At 36.9% G+C, this 17772-nt stretch overlaps 1 protein-coding gene across 1 annotated transcript in view; it reads left to right on the forward strand.

Annotated features, from left to right (window-relative positions):
* Nucleotides 1-17772, forward strand: part of MOXD1 (monooxygenase DBH like 1) — a 50033-nt gene that overhangs the window by 16140 nt on the left and 16121 nt on the right. The window contains exon 5 of the mRNA XM_062570905.1: nt 15487-15666. Within this exon, the coding sequence (XP_062426889.1) occupies nt 15487-15666 (180 nt within the window). The remainder of the gene's footprint in view (nt 1-15486; nt 15667-17772) is intronic.

Raw genomic sequence — 17772 nt, forward strand, 5'->3', positions numbered from 1 at the left:
AAATTTTCATATATTTGACTTTAGTAGCTGACACAGGTTTGTTTTGGAATTTTGTCTATGCATTCTTGCAAACCTATTAAATATTTCCTAAAGATTATGGATACTCAGAGAATTGGGCTTATGAATACTCAAAAGGACATCAGTCATGCAAACAAAGATTAAATTTGATAAAGGGAGAGACAGATGAATTATGTGCCCTGATCAAACTGACTGTGTTAATTAAATATCTATGCTGATTCATGATTCTTCTTCTTTAGTACAACTTTCATACAACCTATGCATCCCGTTTTTATAGACAGGAAAAAGAAGAGTTTATAGAATGGTACAAATTTATCCCTGGTATAATTCGGCCTACATACGTAGCGTACATGTGAGCTAATTTTGGCTATTTCTTTGCTTCTTTATGATTCTGTGAAACACTTAAGTGGAGTTTGACTCCCGTTGGACAAAATGTGCCATCAACAGCTTGAGACTGTACCCTTAGATGTCACGTCTGGAGTCTTGAATAGCTGCAACAATCACCAGTAAATAAGAATCTTTTCTTATTATTCACTGTTTTGTGTTTTTACTTTCTTCTTGAAAATTGCACAATATTTTCACTAACAGTAAAGGTAGAGGCCAAGAGACTTAATCATCTCTAGTTAACAAATACCAGATTTTGAATTCAGATTCTAAATTAAAAATTATTTTTTAGCTTCAACTGACTTCACATTATTTATAAGTATAACTATATATGCTGTCAGGCAAAACAGATTCAAAGCATTTACATATTTTTCACTAAATGTAAGCTGGTTGTGTAACAGTTGTGTGCTGTGATACACTTGGTCAAAGGATGCATCTACATTAGTGTTTTAGTTTGAATCAGGAGTGGGCTTTTGAAATGAATCTTCAAGTGATTCCTGCTTACTTTGGTTTGGTGAGTATGATGGAATAGTTTTGGAGCTCATGAGCCAAATCCCTTTAGATGAAACTAAGCTGGAAGGTTGCTCCAGGGGCACGACGAGTGTGCCCAGGCGCGAGCGGCCAGCAGTCCAGGGGGCCAGGCGGTGCACGTCCAAATAAAAAATTCCCGGTGCTGGGTAGCGTGGAGGTCAGGTCTGCACCCTTTTTCTCATCTGTGCTTTTGGGGTATATGTTCTTCGCATGGAAAGCAGCCCACTGAACCGAATGACTCTTCGGGCAGTGAGTAGCTATTTTACAGACATCCCAGTACTTCGTATGCCTTTATGCCTTTCAGGTAGCTAAGGCACAGTCATACACATGATTACTCACAAGAGCAACTTGTTGCTTTGAAGTGAATCAAAGTGCTTTTTTAGGTAAAGACTCAAAGGACTGAGTTTTTCTGTTAGCACAATGTAATGAAATAACTGGCATAAAAGATACCAAATCATTGGAAGGTAAATTATGTAAGATCTTATGTCTTTTCCTTCTCTTTACGTAATATTTATGTTACTTTCCAAGGACCTCAGGTGATGAAAATCATCAAAGTTTCATTGAGCAAGCGGCACTACATGATATGTAAATAATGCAGTAGAAAAGACTGTAATCTTACATTCATCTCAGGTGAAATAAGAACATGGATAAGTAACTTCTTATGCTGCATTTACCAGTGGAGAACAGCACTTCAGTGTGATAATGGGGCACTCAGCCAGGGTTAAGATTTCTCTTTTTAATCTTCCTTTGTTTTGTATTTCTTGTAATATCTTCCCTAGGGAAGAGACTATGTCTTCCTACATGTCTCTACAATGCCTTCTATTATAAGATTTCTTAGGCATCTGGGAACTCCTGGAGAAATAACTAATAAAACTGTTTCTAGTAATAATGTGCCTGCTAACAAATAAAATAAAATGATTTTTCAATAGCTGGACATAATAGTGATAGAGTTATTCATATTGCAGCCAGTTCCAAGCACTAGGCTATTTTTGTGACTCTGACAGAATATATTACTCCTCTGCTTCAAGCTGTCTACTTGGCTAAGCAGTGGCTACTTCCAAATTTTTTGAATTCCTAAAGATTTTCCCTCTCAGTGTGTGGTTTTTTTGTTAGCAGAACCAAACATCAGGGTAATAGGTTGATTTTGAAAATGACAATAGGTAGAACAGATGAAAGGGATCACTTGGAGGTAGCAGCAAGAAACTCTCTTGTGTCAGTCAGTTTGTAGGATGGCTCTGTGGTGGTCCTGCAACCCCAGATCCTGACTGCCTTCGTATGGGAGAACACGCATCATCACTTGTCTGCAAAATGTGCATTTGCCAGTTTTGCTGCTTTGAGCTTCAGGCTGTGTTGTATGCTTAGGGCTTACTACCACATGTATAGTACGATTCTTTTCCCACATACAGAGGTTAGACTTGAGTTTTCTCAGAAGTAGCTTTCTTAGGAAAAAAAAAAAAAAAAAAAAAAAAAAAAAAAAAGAAAGAAAGAAAAAGAAAAGCATTCCATTTATTACCCCAGACTTTCTAGAATTGAGTTTAAGGTTATTTCTTGCTAAGATTTTTATATTGCACTGTAAATACAATTTCTCTGACTGATCCTGCTTGTGCTTATTCATCACATCACTAAAGAAAGTTTTCCTGCTTTGATGAATGCACCTGGAGAAGGACCTCTACTCCAAGAGGACTTCTCAGAGCTGCTGGTAAAGCAGACACACAGGCATGTCCATGCACCACCCTCTTCATGAAAAGGTTTCTGTCTCCCTGCATAAGCCACACTGAGGGCAGCTCCTGTGGGTGTGAATAAGCCTGACAGACGGGCAGTCAGTGCGATGCCAGGGCTGGGAGAGGCTTGGACAGTGAGAGGTACTTAGTGAAAGGAGCACATATTGAAAAGAGCTGTCTGTGCAGCACCTTCAGTCTTGTAAATCTTTCATTTTTAATGTCTCTTTACTTTGTCTCTTTCAGTTTAAAAAAATTATTCAGTGGCAGCACACTGGGGCTTCTGAAATCCCTTAATGAACTAATTGAGATGTCTGGTTCTCATGATTTTCAGTGTGCATGCATGCGTGTGGGTGTGTGTGTTGACTCAAGGTTACTCTACTTCAATTTGTAAGGCTACGTGCTGATGATTGTTTTTTTCTGCTTATTTGCTGATTTTATTTTTTGCTTTCCATGAGCTGGCATCATGCAGATGTTTACCAGTGTCCTGAAAGTGAAAGTTTGTTTCACATTCACGAGAAATACTTTTCCCCAAAGCTGTATTACAAAGCTTGTTTTTAACTTCTCTCTTCTCTTTCTACCTGTGGTTCTGCAGATACAGCTTTTTTATTACTGTCTTCAGCTTAGTTTTCAATGCCACATCTCTTCCATTTGTTTAATTTATTTGGATTACATATAAATATAACTGCCTCTACTAAAAGGTCATTGCTTTACATTAACCTCCAGTCTCCCATGTGCACAATTGTTTTTTTTCTGTTGCAAAAAGAAAAACTTTAAAATACAGCACTTCCTCCACTGTCTTTAGATTTTCTGTAATTTTCTATACCTATGCTCAACCATTACACCCAGCAAATTGTTTAATGCTGTGGGTACACTTCTGAAAATTTGCACTAGTTATTGGTGGAGGAAAGTTATGTATATTCTACATGCCAGGCATGCCACAGTTGATTTGTATGAAGTTTTTCAGCTTTAGTGTGTAGCATGACCATGCTAGTTTCAACACTCCATCCATTTTTCCTCTTATTTTGTTAGCCTCTTTGCACTGTACTTTGTTTACCTTAGGGGAAGTAGTTCTCCAGGCTTGAGTAGTAATAATCCCATAGATAAAAGCATGTCTGATACTGAATTTCACTATTACAAACAGGAAAACCAGTCTATACAAAATAAAAAATACAAGAGAGAGAGAGTGGTAGAGTCATTTATCTCTATGAGCATTTATTTTATTTATGAATTACTCATTCATATAGTTCTGAACTTCCCGTGTTTTATTTTGAAACTAGAAGCAGAGTTGGAGGAATACTGGTGGAAAGGTTGTGGTATAGCTGTGCTCAAGAGCATAAAATACCTCAAATTCTGCAAGAGAACATCTTTAGCTGGAAAGCCCAGTTTTAGAGGCTATTCAGAAGTGGAGAGGAGGACAGCAGATTGCATTTTATAAGTACTTAAAATTTTGGATGTCTGCATAAAACTCTTTTCATGTGTGTTATTTGGACCTGCTCATGAGTATGGAGTGAACAGGTTAACCACTGATGAAGTGGGAAAAAACCCTGTATTGGGGATTAGGTTTATGTGGTCAAAATTAAGTATATATTTAGTACTTCTCGTACATACTAAATTAAACCCAGGCAACATGTTAAAGATGGTAAATTTCCAGCCTGTCTCTCATCTAACTTGAGTTATTTCCAAGTCTTAGCTTGCCATTTAAACGACATCAATAAACCAGCAAGAAATAGTTACTTTCAAATGGTGATTTGTATCATCCTAGAATAGGCATCTAAAATACATGAGTTCAGACATTCCTGGTATGATTTAGTCTGTCCCCATCATCTGAAGAAAGAAATTAAAGGGCTAGCCTGAAGTAGATATGTGACTCTCAATAAGAAAACCTAATTGTTTAGCATTAGCTGCAAAATGCTACGTTGCATATTTTTATAAAAGCACCAAAGTTTCCATTGTTGATCTCATTAGAAAAGGGAGCCTCTTTTTAGTTAAAGAATCGCCTGTATTAGGGTACACCAGCAGCTGCAAGTTAATCTTCATGTTCAGTTTCAGAGCAATCTCTGATAAGGAATCAAAAACTCCAAAAAAACTTGTTGCCAAGGGTAACTCTGCTTTTTGACAGTGGAATGCTTTAGTAATACCAAAGACCCCAGTGTGAAAATACAAAGGGACTCCAGTTTAAGGGACAGATTGATTGAAAGCCAGAAGGGCAGCTTGTAACCATCAGTACCTAAATGAGAGCACTGATTTTTAACTTGAGTGATACCAGACAGTAACTGCTTGTTATTCCCTGGCTTGAACTTTCACGTTTTGCTAAATGTGATAACTCTGGCAAATTGCATCATGCAGCCTGAAACAAACAAATGTTCTGTATTTTACTGTATGTTCCCCTGCAAAACCTTAGTAAATTAGATTGGCAACACAATGATCATCATACGCTGCAGAACTTGAAGGCTATCTGCCCTTTGATCTGGTGGGCTGTCTCTTCATTGCAAGCCTGAATAGGCCCATTAGGTTTTGCAGTGTTAAAGAATCATATAACTGAACTGGCTGGAAATTCAAACTTTCCCAAGCAAGACTCCCAGGAAATAAGAGAAATACTGTCCTTTCTCTTATCCTGCTAAATTATTTCATACGTAAGGTATATGCATACCTAAAACTTTGTGATCAAAGATGAAAATAGGTATGACCACAGATTTTACTGTAACACCAGACTTTGTATTTCTTACTGGAACATATTCCTGTTTTGTGGTAGTCTTCTTTGATTTCTCTTGTATATTTCACAGTAAGAAAAATTAAAGAATGTAGCTATTGCTGCATTAATTATTCCATATTTAGTATGCAAAAATAATTACTCCGTTTCTGTCATAAGCAAACTTGAGCGTTTCATTGATGTACTCCAGTTTCTTTGATTTTGTTTGTAACTAAAACAACATTTGTCCGTTATGAGAATTGTATGCCATATATTGTTAGCATAAAGTTCTGGTTACATGTAAGTCTTAAGTGAAAGGAGTCTTAATTTAAAATATGACTTAAAATTGAGCACGGGGAGGGCATGACTCTTGTGACGCTCTCTGAGATTCATCTCCCGATCCTGAGATCTTCATGAGCTGATCATCAGTATAGGATTGCTATTATGACCCTGTTTGGTCTTGTACCGTATCTTTTTTTGTTTTTACTTCTTCATTCTTAGCTATGTATATGGTTTTAAAATAAGGTTGTAATTAGCAACTGTGCTGAGAACATAAGAAAATCCTGCCTGGGAATTTTCTGCAGTCAATCTATCCACACTCCTTATCATAGCAGGCAATAAAGTATTTCAAAAAGTAGGACTGGGCCTCTGGTAGGCAATTATAAGCCATCTTTTTGCAAATACCAGAAGAGCAGGTTCATAGGTGGTAGAATCTCACTTTATGGGCTTACTGAGTTTGAAATGAGAGCATCTGGATGGATCACAGGACATATATACCTTGGTCCTACTAATTTCTTGGCATTGTTTTTGATGATCAACTTTCTAATTCAGACAAGTCACATAGGTTTGACATCCTAAGCAAATTCTCCGTGGGACCACGTGTCTTTGCTCCGATGTCATTTCTGTATTTTGCATCTGAAGAAGAAATTTCATGTCCAATCTAAGTGTAAAGTGTTTTTCTTCAGTACCAGCTCACTCTCCAACCCCAGCATTAGTTACTGATTCAGTCTTCAGCAGATAATGTTATGATACTTTCTCCATTTGTACTTCCAATGACATGTTATGCAATGCTCAGTAGTTCTTGTTTGAAGCCATGTAACATACATAACGTCCGAATCCACACAGATGACAGCTAAATCACAGGCAGATGACAAACAGTTTCTCCTTGCATCAAGATTTTAAATGAAGTTTTACTTGGTATGAGAACATAATAATAAAGAACTTCTTGAGATACTTCAGAAGAACCATTTTATCTGAAAATGACCCTTGTTGGGTGACAGTGTGTGTACGTTACGTTGCCAAGTGCCATTGAAGTGTGTTGGAGCCCTGCAGAAGAGTACCAGAATGTGCCTCAGGGTGAGAAATGGTTGAAATCTGAAAATTACTGTAGGCAGTGCCCAACATCACACACAACTCAGCAACATATATTTTGTGTTCCTTCTCATGTTTATGTTAACTTTTTAAACATAACTTTCTGGAGGATGTAAGCAATAGCTCCTCAAAATTATTCTACTGGATCAGGAAGTTATGTTATGTCAAAATCATGAGATTTCTGCAGATTTTATTCCATTCTTTCACTTCAGTAAATTGTAGGTGCCAGAGAGTACAGATTGGTGACTACTACAGAAACTCTGCATCTATATGCTTAGGGTCTTTCTTGTGTATGTTTTCTTCTGGTACTCCTTTGTAGAAGTCAGCATTTGCTTGTCAGAAAGTACATTTCATATCCTTATGCCAGAGCACTTATAAAACAAGAAGCAGATACATTGTAAATTCTCACACATTCAGTCTTTAGGTAAAATTTTTTGCTCATTCCCATGCAGGAGTGTTTAAAATATGAAAAATGTATGATATTATTAAGGTGAAGGATGAAAAAGAGCAGTTTGCAGTTGTACAATAGAATTAAAAACTCCTCCCTTGCCACCTCAAAGAAATAGGTAGACATCACTGTATGTTAATAGTGATTTCATGAACAAAAAGAATTACCTTTGCTGACTATATTATTTATACTATTCAAATTATATACACGTCTTGAATAAATATAAACACTTTACAGACTATCCATTTTGGCTTTAGATCTGAAACATATTTGGTTACATACTACTTTATTATTACATTGTTTTCACAAGCAAATATTGATGTTAGTGATTAATTGCTGATTAGTTCTGTTTGGTGTGGGTCAGCTGCACTTAGAGACTGTGGCCATGCTGAATACCACAACTATTCTGCCTGTAATTCTCTTGCTTAGGAGTGCAATGAATGTATTGCCAGGAAGCCGAACTGAATGAAACATGTTTTTTCTTGACCCAGCCATTTTATCAGATTAGTCCTCAGGGTTGTATTTGTTAACTATTTCTAAATGTATTATCTTAAATCTTCAGACATACCTGAGGGAGAAACAATTTTTTTTAGGACTATTACTTTGAGGTTACCTCTTTTGGATTTATTCTAAATTACTACATACCTTTAAAATCTGAGACTCTTTATGAGTGGCAGAATTCCAGGTGATTAGTTAGGAATAAAGATCTAGAAAAGGACTTGATAGCAGTGAAAACAAGAAGCCTTGTACCTATCTCTAGTTCTCATTTCAAAATCTTTTGTTTTTATTGGCGATTATGTTGTTTGATTCTTCTTTCCTAATTAAAATATTTAAGTTGTTCTTCACACTGACCTCTACAAATCCTGGGTGTACAGCATAAGCATTAGCCTTAATTTAATTATAGTAATATGTGTGCATGGAAGGAATTGCGTGAAATGACCCCCTCTCCAAACTAACAACACAACAACAGTATTTTTTTTTCTAAAACTATATATTTGGTTCCTATGAAAATTATACAGCTTAAAACTACAGTATGGTCATTAGTTCATAATGTGATTTACTAATAAAACTAAAATAAGAGACTTCATTGAATAACACAGTCACCAAGTAAACAAATCTTTTCTTCTTTACATCAAGAACAGGAAATATCATTGCTTTGAATAAGATTTTCCATTCATGTGGTTTTTGTGGTAAGGATTTTTTTCTTCACATTGATATAATTTTTGTTACATGCTTTAAATTACACCTAGAACCAGTTAAACCCAAATACCAACAATATAACTTGAATGAATAAATAAGCAAGACAGTACTGTTATTTCAGCTCTTTATTAAGCTCTGTATTTGAATCTCACTTTGGGGAAAAAAAACATACATATTGGGGGTGAATCATGCAAATTTAGATGCCTTAAGTTATATGGAACCTCTGTTTTTCATCTGGGAAATTTCCATCCTCCAAGGAAACTTTGCCCAATCACATTATTTGGTTGTGGGAACGGGAGGAAGTTGCTTTTGCTTAGACCGTTTTCTCATGTCCATCTCTTTTGTATTAAAATATAAGAAGCACGGTATGTCATTGAAAGCAAAACACCATTTATACTTTTTTCCCAGCTTCAGGATGTGAAAAATCTGTATGAATATAATTTAGATGAATGCTTTTACATATGGAGGGCAAATCAAGATAGGCAATAATGCTCACTGCATAGGTAACTGAGTGAAATGTGAACAGTGACTTCTAGTCAGGCACCAAAATATACCCCCCTTTTAAAGAAATAGCATAGTACAAATTCAGAAACACCTAGGAGAGAAGTTTATAGGGTTTTCTTAGTGAAGATTGAGTTTAGGCTCTGGACTGTACTGTAAGAAAAAACCATAACTGGACACTTGCCTATATACATGCAAATTATACCACCGATATCAATAAAGATGTATTACTGTATCTAACCCATGCCCAGCTGCAGCCAGTGGAGCATCTGAGGTGCCTCTGTCAGCCCTAACTACTCTGTGGTAGGAATTTTATTATAATTTAATACAATTAAATATATATATACATAATATGCATTTGTGAAAGAAGTAGCAAAACAAGAATAATCAATAAGAAGGAGATAGTTCTTACCAAGGTAAACTTAACTAGAACTCAATTTCATGACTATCACTATTTGATCTGAGTTGATCAAGGACTTGGCACACTCAAGTTAAAAACATAACCAGCCACAGGCTAGAAACTAAGATACAGCAACATCAGCACAAAATCGGTCAGATTTGTACTGCTAGTTTTGAGATTACGGAATAATGGCTTTTTCCTGTATCACAGCCAACTACATATGTGCAGTGTTGTATAAAGCTAAAGACTTATTGGGAGTCATTTACCATGGAATATCATCCTATAGTATCTGTTAGTTGAGGATATAGTAGGATGCCTGATGCTATTGCTTGATTACATGATTACTGTTCTGTAACTGAAGTCACTTTGAAGAAGACTCCGGTTTAATTTATGTGTACATGTTACTACAATTTGAGGGACATCTATTCTTTTTTCCAAACCATTCCCTTTCATTTTCTATATCACAAACTTTGTTGAAGGATGTGTGGGTATAGGCTTGAATATTATCCTTTTCCATAATGTTCAGTTGAGAAATCTTGAAATATTTTAGATTATAAAGTGTCTCTGGAGGTCGTCCAGTCCCACCTCCCAACATTAGGTCCCACCTAGTATCAAACTTGGATAAGTTTGTTCCAGGGATGGTCCTGCTGAGTTTTGAATATTGACAATGGCAGCAACTCTTTAGCCAGGACAACTTGTTCCAACGCCTAACCTCTCTCATGGAGAAAATATTTTTCCTTATGTTTAGTTGGAATTTCCCTTGCTATAAATTGTGACTATTGCTTTTCTTTCCTTTTACTTACTTGCATATCCCTTGGCATGTACTGAACAGGTAATGCCAAGGCATGGCTTGGGTAGTTATATAATGAAGTAGTAGAGAGTTTGGCTGTGTGAATATAGGAATGTGCCATCCCAGATAGCTTCAAGACCAGCAGAACAACCTTGGCCAGTTTTTATCGGTATACACTCGAGCAAAGAAGGCTAGATATTGTTGTATGATAATAGAATAATGGCAGCACTTTTTATTTGAAGACTGTAAAAGGTAAAATTAATTAGAACCTAGCTTTTGAGCCTAAACAAATAAAACCATATTTTTTCATTGACATTTCAATGCAAAAACATCACTGGAACAAGACCAAAAACTTGTTGTCGTTTTTGTATACAAAAATAAATTCAGCATTTTGTTTCCTTAAGTTCAGTGGTTAGATTTTTTAACAGGGACACTACAGGAAGAATATGGATATAGTTTACTGACTTTCATCATGCACACGAACAGGCATGAAGAGCAAACCACAGCTGTAACATCAAAGAAAGCAGAGTAAATAAAAAGGGAGAGAAAATAGGAATAAGCAAGAAAGACTTCCAGCTTTCTGGAGCTATTTCTCCCTGGTAGGGAGCCTGACTGCTTGGACCATTTGAGCAGTTTACATTTTCACTCTCTTTAATATATCTTACGTTAGTATATTGTCTCTGCTTATCAGCAGGTTGAGACGCAAGCCTCTGTTATGTTACAATATTGGCTTTTTTTTTATAAGAAAAAAGATGTGGTATGTTCAGTTTGTGCAGTAGGAGAAGGAATAATATGAAATAGAGAAAAGAGGGAGAAAAACTGAAGCTGAATAACCTCATGCTAGAGAATGTAAGCATTTCCTTTGTTAGTGTGAAGGAAGTTTGTTGATTTTACCAGAGCTTCTGTTAAGTTAATAGGAGGAAAATGCATCTTGCCTGTTTTAACTTGAAAATAATTGAAAATTGGTTATTTTATGTTCTTTGAAAGTCACCATTTTGAAAAGTGCTAAGGGAGATGAGAGGAGCTACAGTGCTCTTAAAAACCTTTGAACCTACCCAGCCAGTACAGGCCATGCTAATCAAACACCATAACCTGTACTTTTGGTTGCCAAAGGCATTCTCTTTATTTTGCATTTGAATCAAGTATATTTTAGATACTCCCTTTTTGGGAAACCACAATTTGATGGGGTAGGAGATTACAGTATATCAGTTTTTACCTATCTGTCATTGGGAGTCAGATTTGTTCATACATGTCAGTGTGCTTGGTTAGAAAATATCTTTTACCCAAACTTTCAAGCTAGGTGGACAGGATGAAGAAAGTAAATCATCATGAATAATAAAACTGCAGCTTCTTTTGCTGGTTTTGTGAAAAATATATTGTGTGTCTACGTTTTTTTTTTTGCAGTCCCACAGGCTTTCGGCGTTTTGATGTAGGGTGGATATAGGGCTTTTGTTCTCCAAGCCTCTGGCAGTTAGGAAATGTCAAGCAGAAAATGCACTTTGCCTGCAGGGCCGAACGGGGGGACGTCCCCTGCCAGTGCACTGCCTCTGCAGGCTTGTTGCCGGCACGCGAGCAGATGAACCCTGACAGCTGAGTCTTCCTTGCATTTCAGCCACAGTGAACGGGCTGCAGATTGGAATGAGGTAAAATGAGGAAACAAATGTGTTAGCAATTATATATGTTTCCTTTCAGTCTCCTTTTCCAATTAAGTAACAGTGTCTGATTATTGAATTTTTTTTTTTGACTCCCATGGCTAACACAAACTGGGTAGGAATCAGCAAGGAAAGAGGAAGGAACTACATGCTAAAGTCACAAGTTTCCTCATAACTACTGAAAGTGAAAGGCTGATTTCCATTGCCACTGCAACCCATTTTAAATTCTATGGGTGGCTGAAAGTGTCATCTGAGAGTCCCTTGATATTAGAACACCATAAATGACTAAATACAAATGAAAATCCAAATAAAAATGAATGGGTCACTTAAATCTGCAGAATTTGTTGATTATTGATTTGGGTTATTTTTCAAAACAAATTAGAAAGGCAGTCATGGTAACTTTTCAGGCTTGGTCCACTATTATTATGACTGGAGACCTGTAAAAGTAGACCCTAGATTAACTTAGTTTTCAGTTTTGTAGTTTGGGAATTAAGCATTATCAAAAAATCCAAAACTTTATTTAAAAAAAATAAATAAATGGAAACTTTGAATGTGTACATTCAACAATCCATGTTGTAAAACTGAATGCCTATATTTAGGAATCAAGATTGATATTTAGCTGTTAAAATAGGAAAACCTTTTAGGGAATGAGCCCTACAAATTGAGTAACCATTCATTGGGGTGGCAAGTGGTCTGGAAACTAGGGCACCGAGATCTACATATCTTTTGTAGATACCTGTTCTAGTAACTAATTTTACACCTGGGACTACTTATGTGCACATTTAAATGCTTTGGTGACATGCTGGCTTTGGCCTCATGTTTGAGGGATTCAGTCATTGTTCATCATTGTTTATAAGACTGGCTAGAGAACAAGAATCCTGTTTACTGGGAAAAAAAAAAGAGAGAGAGAGAGGTTTTGGAATTTGTTTTCAACTTAGAGCAAAATAAGCTGTGCAGATATTCTGAAAATATATGCGGAAAGTGAGAGAGGAAGAGGTAGGCAGCATAAACAACTGGCTTATTCTATAAGCTGAAACAACAAATGACCGAGTAATTAGAACAACACTCACCTGGGATGTAGAAATGGCAAGTTTAAATCCCTTCTCCGGCTAGGACAGAGAATAGAATCAAATGTTTTTTCTCTTCTTTTCTGCTGAAGTGGTTCCATTTAGTACACATATTTAGCTATTCCTTGGATCAGAGAAAGAGAACCCAAGGAGGATAAGGAGCCTGCTCTTCTTCCTTCTCTTGTTTCAGTTAGAGTGATGCTGGAAACCTGTGAGACCTGACCGTGAAAATATTCCCATAAAATCCTGGGAAATAAACAACTTCTGATTAATGAGATTTTCCTATTATTTCTGTTTAAAAGTTTTTGACCTCTCCTACTTATTTTCTTCCTCTATTGTTTAAAAGGTGAGAGAGAAAGGTGGCATTTCTTTAAACAAATTGCAATAAAAACATGTGAAAAATCTAACTTCACCACTGCTTTTTGTTATCTGTAAGTGCTTCTGAAGAATATAAAATGCCCTACAAGATGCATTCGAAAAATGCTTGATGATTTGGTCTATTTTTTTTTTATTTTCTTAGCTAGAGAAAGTTGAAAAAAAATACTTTTTGAAGTGCTGTTATTGTTTAGGTAACTGCCACTAAGAAACCGATGGCAGCATGCGAATTTCTAATTTTGGTGATGTCCCATTGTTTTGAGGGGAAGTTGTTTTTGAAGCAGTGATTGTAAGCACAGCAGGTGCTGGGATCTTGTAGCAGCAGGCAGAACTATCACATGTTTGGACAAAAACACTCTTATTCCTTAGCAGATATAGAGATAATTTTCCCATAAGCATCTCAGTGACTAGTCCATATATTATGTGAAGTTTCTGAATTCTTGAGACATATACTGCTATTTGATGTATGTGTGATGTGGGTGTGGTTTGGTTCTGCAGTGTTTGGATAAATATGCAGATATACAAAGGAGAAGAGGTAAGGAGCAACATCAAACTGAAATGGATTTCTGAATCTTTGTCAGTGTGACATATTCAGGAATGAATTCTTATCTGATGGGAAAACTGACAGCACTATCTTAGTTCCATTTCAAAATACTTTGGTTTCTTAGCGCAATAATTTGTGATGGTGATAACACCAACCAAAATAGGGATTACTTACAACAATACAGAAGATCTCAATGCAAAGAAGTATTTGAGTCTTGCCATCAAAATAAAACTTTGGTACATCCGTTTAAATTGGCGTCGTTCCATTGACTTCTGAGAACACTGAAGTGGGTGGTTTTGGGCTCTGCACTTCTTGGACAGACATGCAGGTACTCAGCAAGCAACTGGTCTCCCCTAGAGCCTGACTTCAATGAAATTGTGCTGATTTACATCAACAAGGGTGGTCTTGATATGAAAAAGTTCTGGTTGCTTCTTCCTCTCTTGCCCTATTTTATACTTTGATTTAGAGGTTTAAATAAAGTACAGAGAGAGAAATTTCGGATGACAATATTGTGCTGAAAATATTTTAATAGGCAATAAAAAAAATGTTCTTACTTAACCTGTTCTGTGCCTCCAGTACCTGGGGTTCATGTGCTTGGAAAACCAATGGATGCAAAGTTAGGGTGTATATGCATTTTTTCCTATTTAAAGTAGCTTCTTTTAATTAATAATAATTAAAAATATTATTTTTAAATGATTATATTAATATTAATAACATCAAAAGGCAATACTGCATGGCATTCCAACATCTTAAGTACTGCATTGTCAAAGCTGTTTATTTTTCTTGCAAAAACATTTGCAGAGTATATTTGTCTTATTCAACTTAAAGGTAGATATAGTAGGGGATGGGAAGAAATCTTTGAAAGCAAAAGCAAGGCAACAACTCCTTTCATTTTAATATTGTTTTCCATATGCTGATTTTTTCTGTTTTTGAATATGGTCTTTTTGAAAAGCAAAATAATTTTGCTTCAGAAGTATTCATGTTTGCCCTAGGGATGTCATCTCTGGCAGAGATGATTTAACATCACTATCCAAACAGAGACTGAACAAGCTGTTAGATGGGAATGAAATGAGTTCAGCCTACTGTTAAGTTCAGTGGTCAAATTTTACTGGGGGCACTGGGGCGCTCCTAAGAGCCTTCTAGCTTTTCACTGTCACAAACAGACTGGTGCACCCAACCTCTGAGGAATGAGTTCATCTTAATAAAGTCTATGCAACTTAATAGATTGTAAATGAATTTTGATTTTTCACAGCTGTCAAAAGAAGTAGAAAGTATATGTTAAGCTGCTAAGGAATATGGGGTATACTTCCAGACTCACCCTAGGTATACAGAATTTATGGGCAGCTCTAGTTCAAGATGACACAAAAGAGGGAGAAACAAGAACAAAAAGTTCTGAGTAGTTCAGATACCAACCTGGTGTAGCTAAGCAGATATTCAACTGGTTTATATCCATTTTAGGTTCAAATGTAGCTACAGAGGATTGGGCAGAGAAAAAGAAAAGTGACAGTGCAAGATGGGATTGGGAGAAGGGAGAACAAGACAGATGGTGACATAGGTTTGGTCAAGACACAGAATTTTTTTCCTGTCCCCCATTAACGTGGTTGAGCTAAGAGGTTTTTCATTTTAATGCTTGGAGTTGCAGAGTCCTGAAGAGCATCTCAACCTACTTGTAATTTAAAGTCTTCCTTTAAAATAAATGCACCACATAATTTGCAGTTCTGTCTGAGTATTTGCATTCAAATGCTCAAATGTGAGGTGTGTTTACTATCCTTTCTTTTTATTTCATTGTCAACAGGTTGAGCCATTGATACAGAAAGGCCATGAGAATCTGGTTCACCATATCCTACTCTATCAGTGCAGCAGCAATTTGAATGACAGTGTGCTGGACTACGGGCATGAGTGTTACCACCCCAACATGCCAGATTCTTTTCTCACATGTGAGACAGTCATTTTTGCCTGGGCCATCGGAGGAGAGGTAGGATGAATAGCTTTATAGAATGATTCATCAACAGGGCTTGGAAGGAAGGTGTATTGTAATAAAGCTCCTTGCTGGTATATTAATGATTACTTAATCTGTCTCTTTTTAAACATATATACAATCACAGTCCCCAAATGCCTCACCACTAAGTTTCCAACTTTTTGTTGGCCTTTTAAGTATGAAATGCAGTGAACATCTTGAGTGGAAAACTAAAAGAAACAAAAATAATATAGAGGGAGCTGATACCTTACAGGGAGAAAAGCAACTCAGGAGTATGGAAGTCTGTCCCCGTAACAGATTGTCTCATCTGATCCTGTATACTACTGCCACCAATAATCAGCATGTTTTACTAGTAGACGAAGAGAGAAATAAAAGCACCATCCATAGGCAACTATAAAAAAGACAGAGAGGCAAGAAGACTTTTTCAAATGAAGTTAGATATTGCTTTAATTCATTTCATGCCTCACCAGCACCTTCATTATAGTGTTGTCCCTTTCAGGCCTATCACTCCATGGCTCTGAAATTGCCCTGGCCAACCCTAAGATGTCATTTCCATGTAGGAGCGATCCTGTGTTGGTGCAGAACCCGCACAAGGACCACTTGGTTCATGGCAATGGGTTATATCTACAGAAAACACTATCTGTGATGCCATATTGACCCTAGGCTGTGTTTTCATCTTCTTTCATATTTTAATTCAGGCTCCAGTCAATGCTTTCAGCTGACATAAACCAGCAATACTGCAAAAAAGAAGCAACCCATCACTTCTTTACCCTCTTGATTCGTTGCAATGCCACACCAACAGTGGTGCAGGTACCAGGCAGGGAGTGGGTGATGGCAGTCTCTGTGGCCTTCGTTTACCAAGCTGCAGCCCAAGAATTGTCTTGGAGTGCTTGAGGTGAGGATCTCAGAGCTGCTACGCACGAAACTGCAACACAGACCCATCAAAAGCAGCTTAATCCACTTTGAGCATTATCCCTGATGTATATATACTTTGTGCATTTTTGCCATCAGCTATGCTCTGACCTAGTATTTGTACTTTCAACTGTCTTCATCCAAGTGAAATAAAAAACTCATATAAATAAATTATCATTTAACAAGGATTATGGAGGCTTTTTTAAGCATAGCTCCATTGCTGAAACTCTATAGAGAAGAATCTGGCAGATCTGGGTTACACTCAGGTTTACCATGAAACTCACAGTGCTTCAGTTTACCCATATATACTATAGAGTTGATAATATTTATTACTATGTATCAATAGGATCATTTCGTTAATGCCTATCAAAATAAGAAAGTTAGGATCTCAAATTGCACATTAAAGTATTACTATCTGTGTACTCTAAAAATGGGCAGATATGAATCCTCATAAGGTGAATTTGGGTAAATGACTTCACTTTGTAGTTATTTGAATCAGGAGTGTGCTTTTGAAGCCTCCAGGTTATCCCCAGATACCAAGCTCTGTTTTGCATGATGAATGGTTTGAAACCGTGCACAGTCTCCTTGGGAGGAAGCTACCATGAACATCCTGGGGTGAACCCAGCACCATCAGCCACAAATGGGATTCAGCGCATGGGGTCAGACCAGAGCTTGTCCGAAGGAAACAACCTTGAATCATAATGTGTGGGCAGTGGGTCAAGCCAAACCGTTGCACTGTACTATTCCTTTTGCACCACAGTACTTGCTAATGCAAATATAGCCCTAAAGGTCATTTTTACTGTTCAGATCATTTTGCTTAGAATGCAGTGACTTGTGCAGTAACAGCAATCTCATTACATGCAACCTCAGCATCACCTGGAAATTCCCGCTTTTAAAAGCTAAGAACATTTTAAATGTGGATTCACTTTTTTCATAAGGGTTTTATTGTCAAACTAACTGCTTGATGATGCAATGTTTATACATTTAAAATGGATTTTTCCTTTTCAGCTGAAGCAACAAATGCAAGATAAATAATCACAAAATCATAGGATAATTCAGGTTGGAAGGGACCTCAGGAAGTCTCTAGTCCAACCTCCTGCTCAAAGCAGGGTCAGCCATGAGGTCAGACCACGTTGCTCAAGGCTTTATCCTCTAGAAAGCATAGAATCTAATATTTTATATTGGCATAAA

The sequence above is a fragment of the Rhea pennata genome, chromosome 3 (assembly GCF_028389875.1).
Source record: "Rhea pennata isolate bPtePen1 chromosome 3, bPtePen1.pri, whole genome shotgun sequence".
NCBI lineage: Eukaryota > Metazoa > Chordata > Aves > Rheiformes > Rheidae > Rhea > Rhea pennata.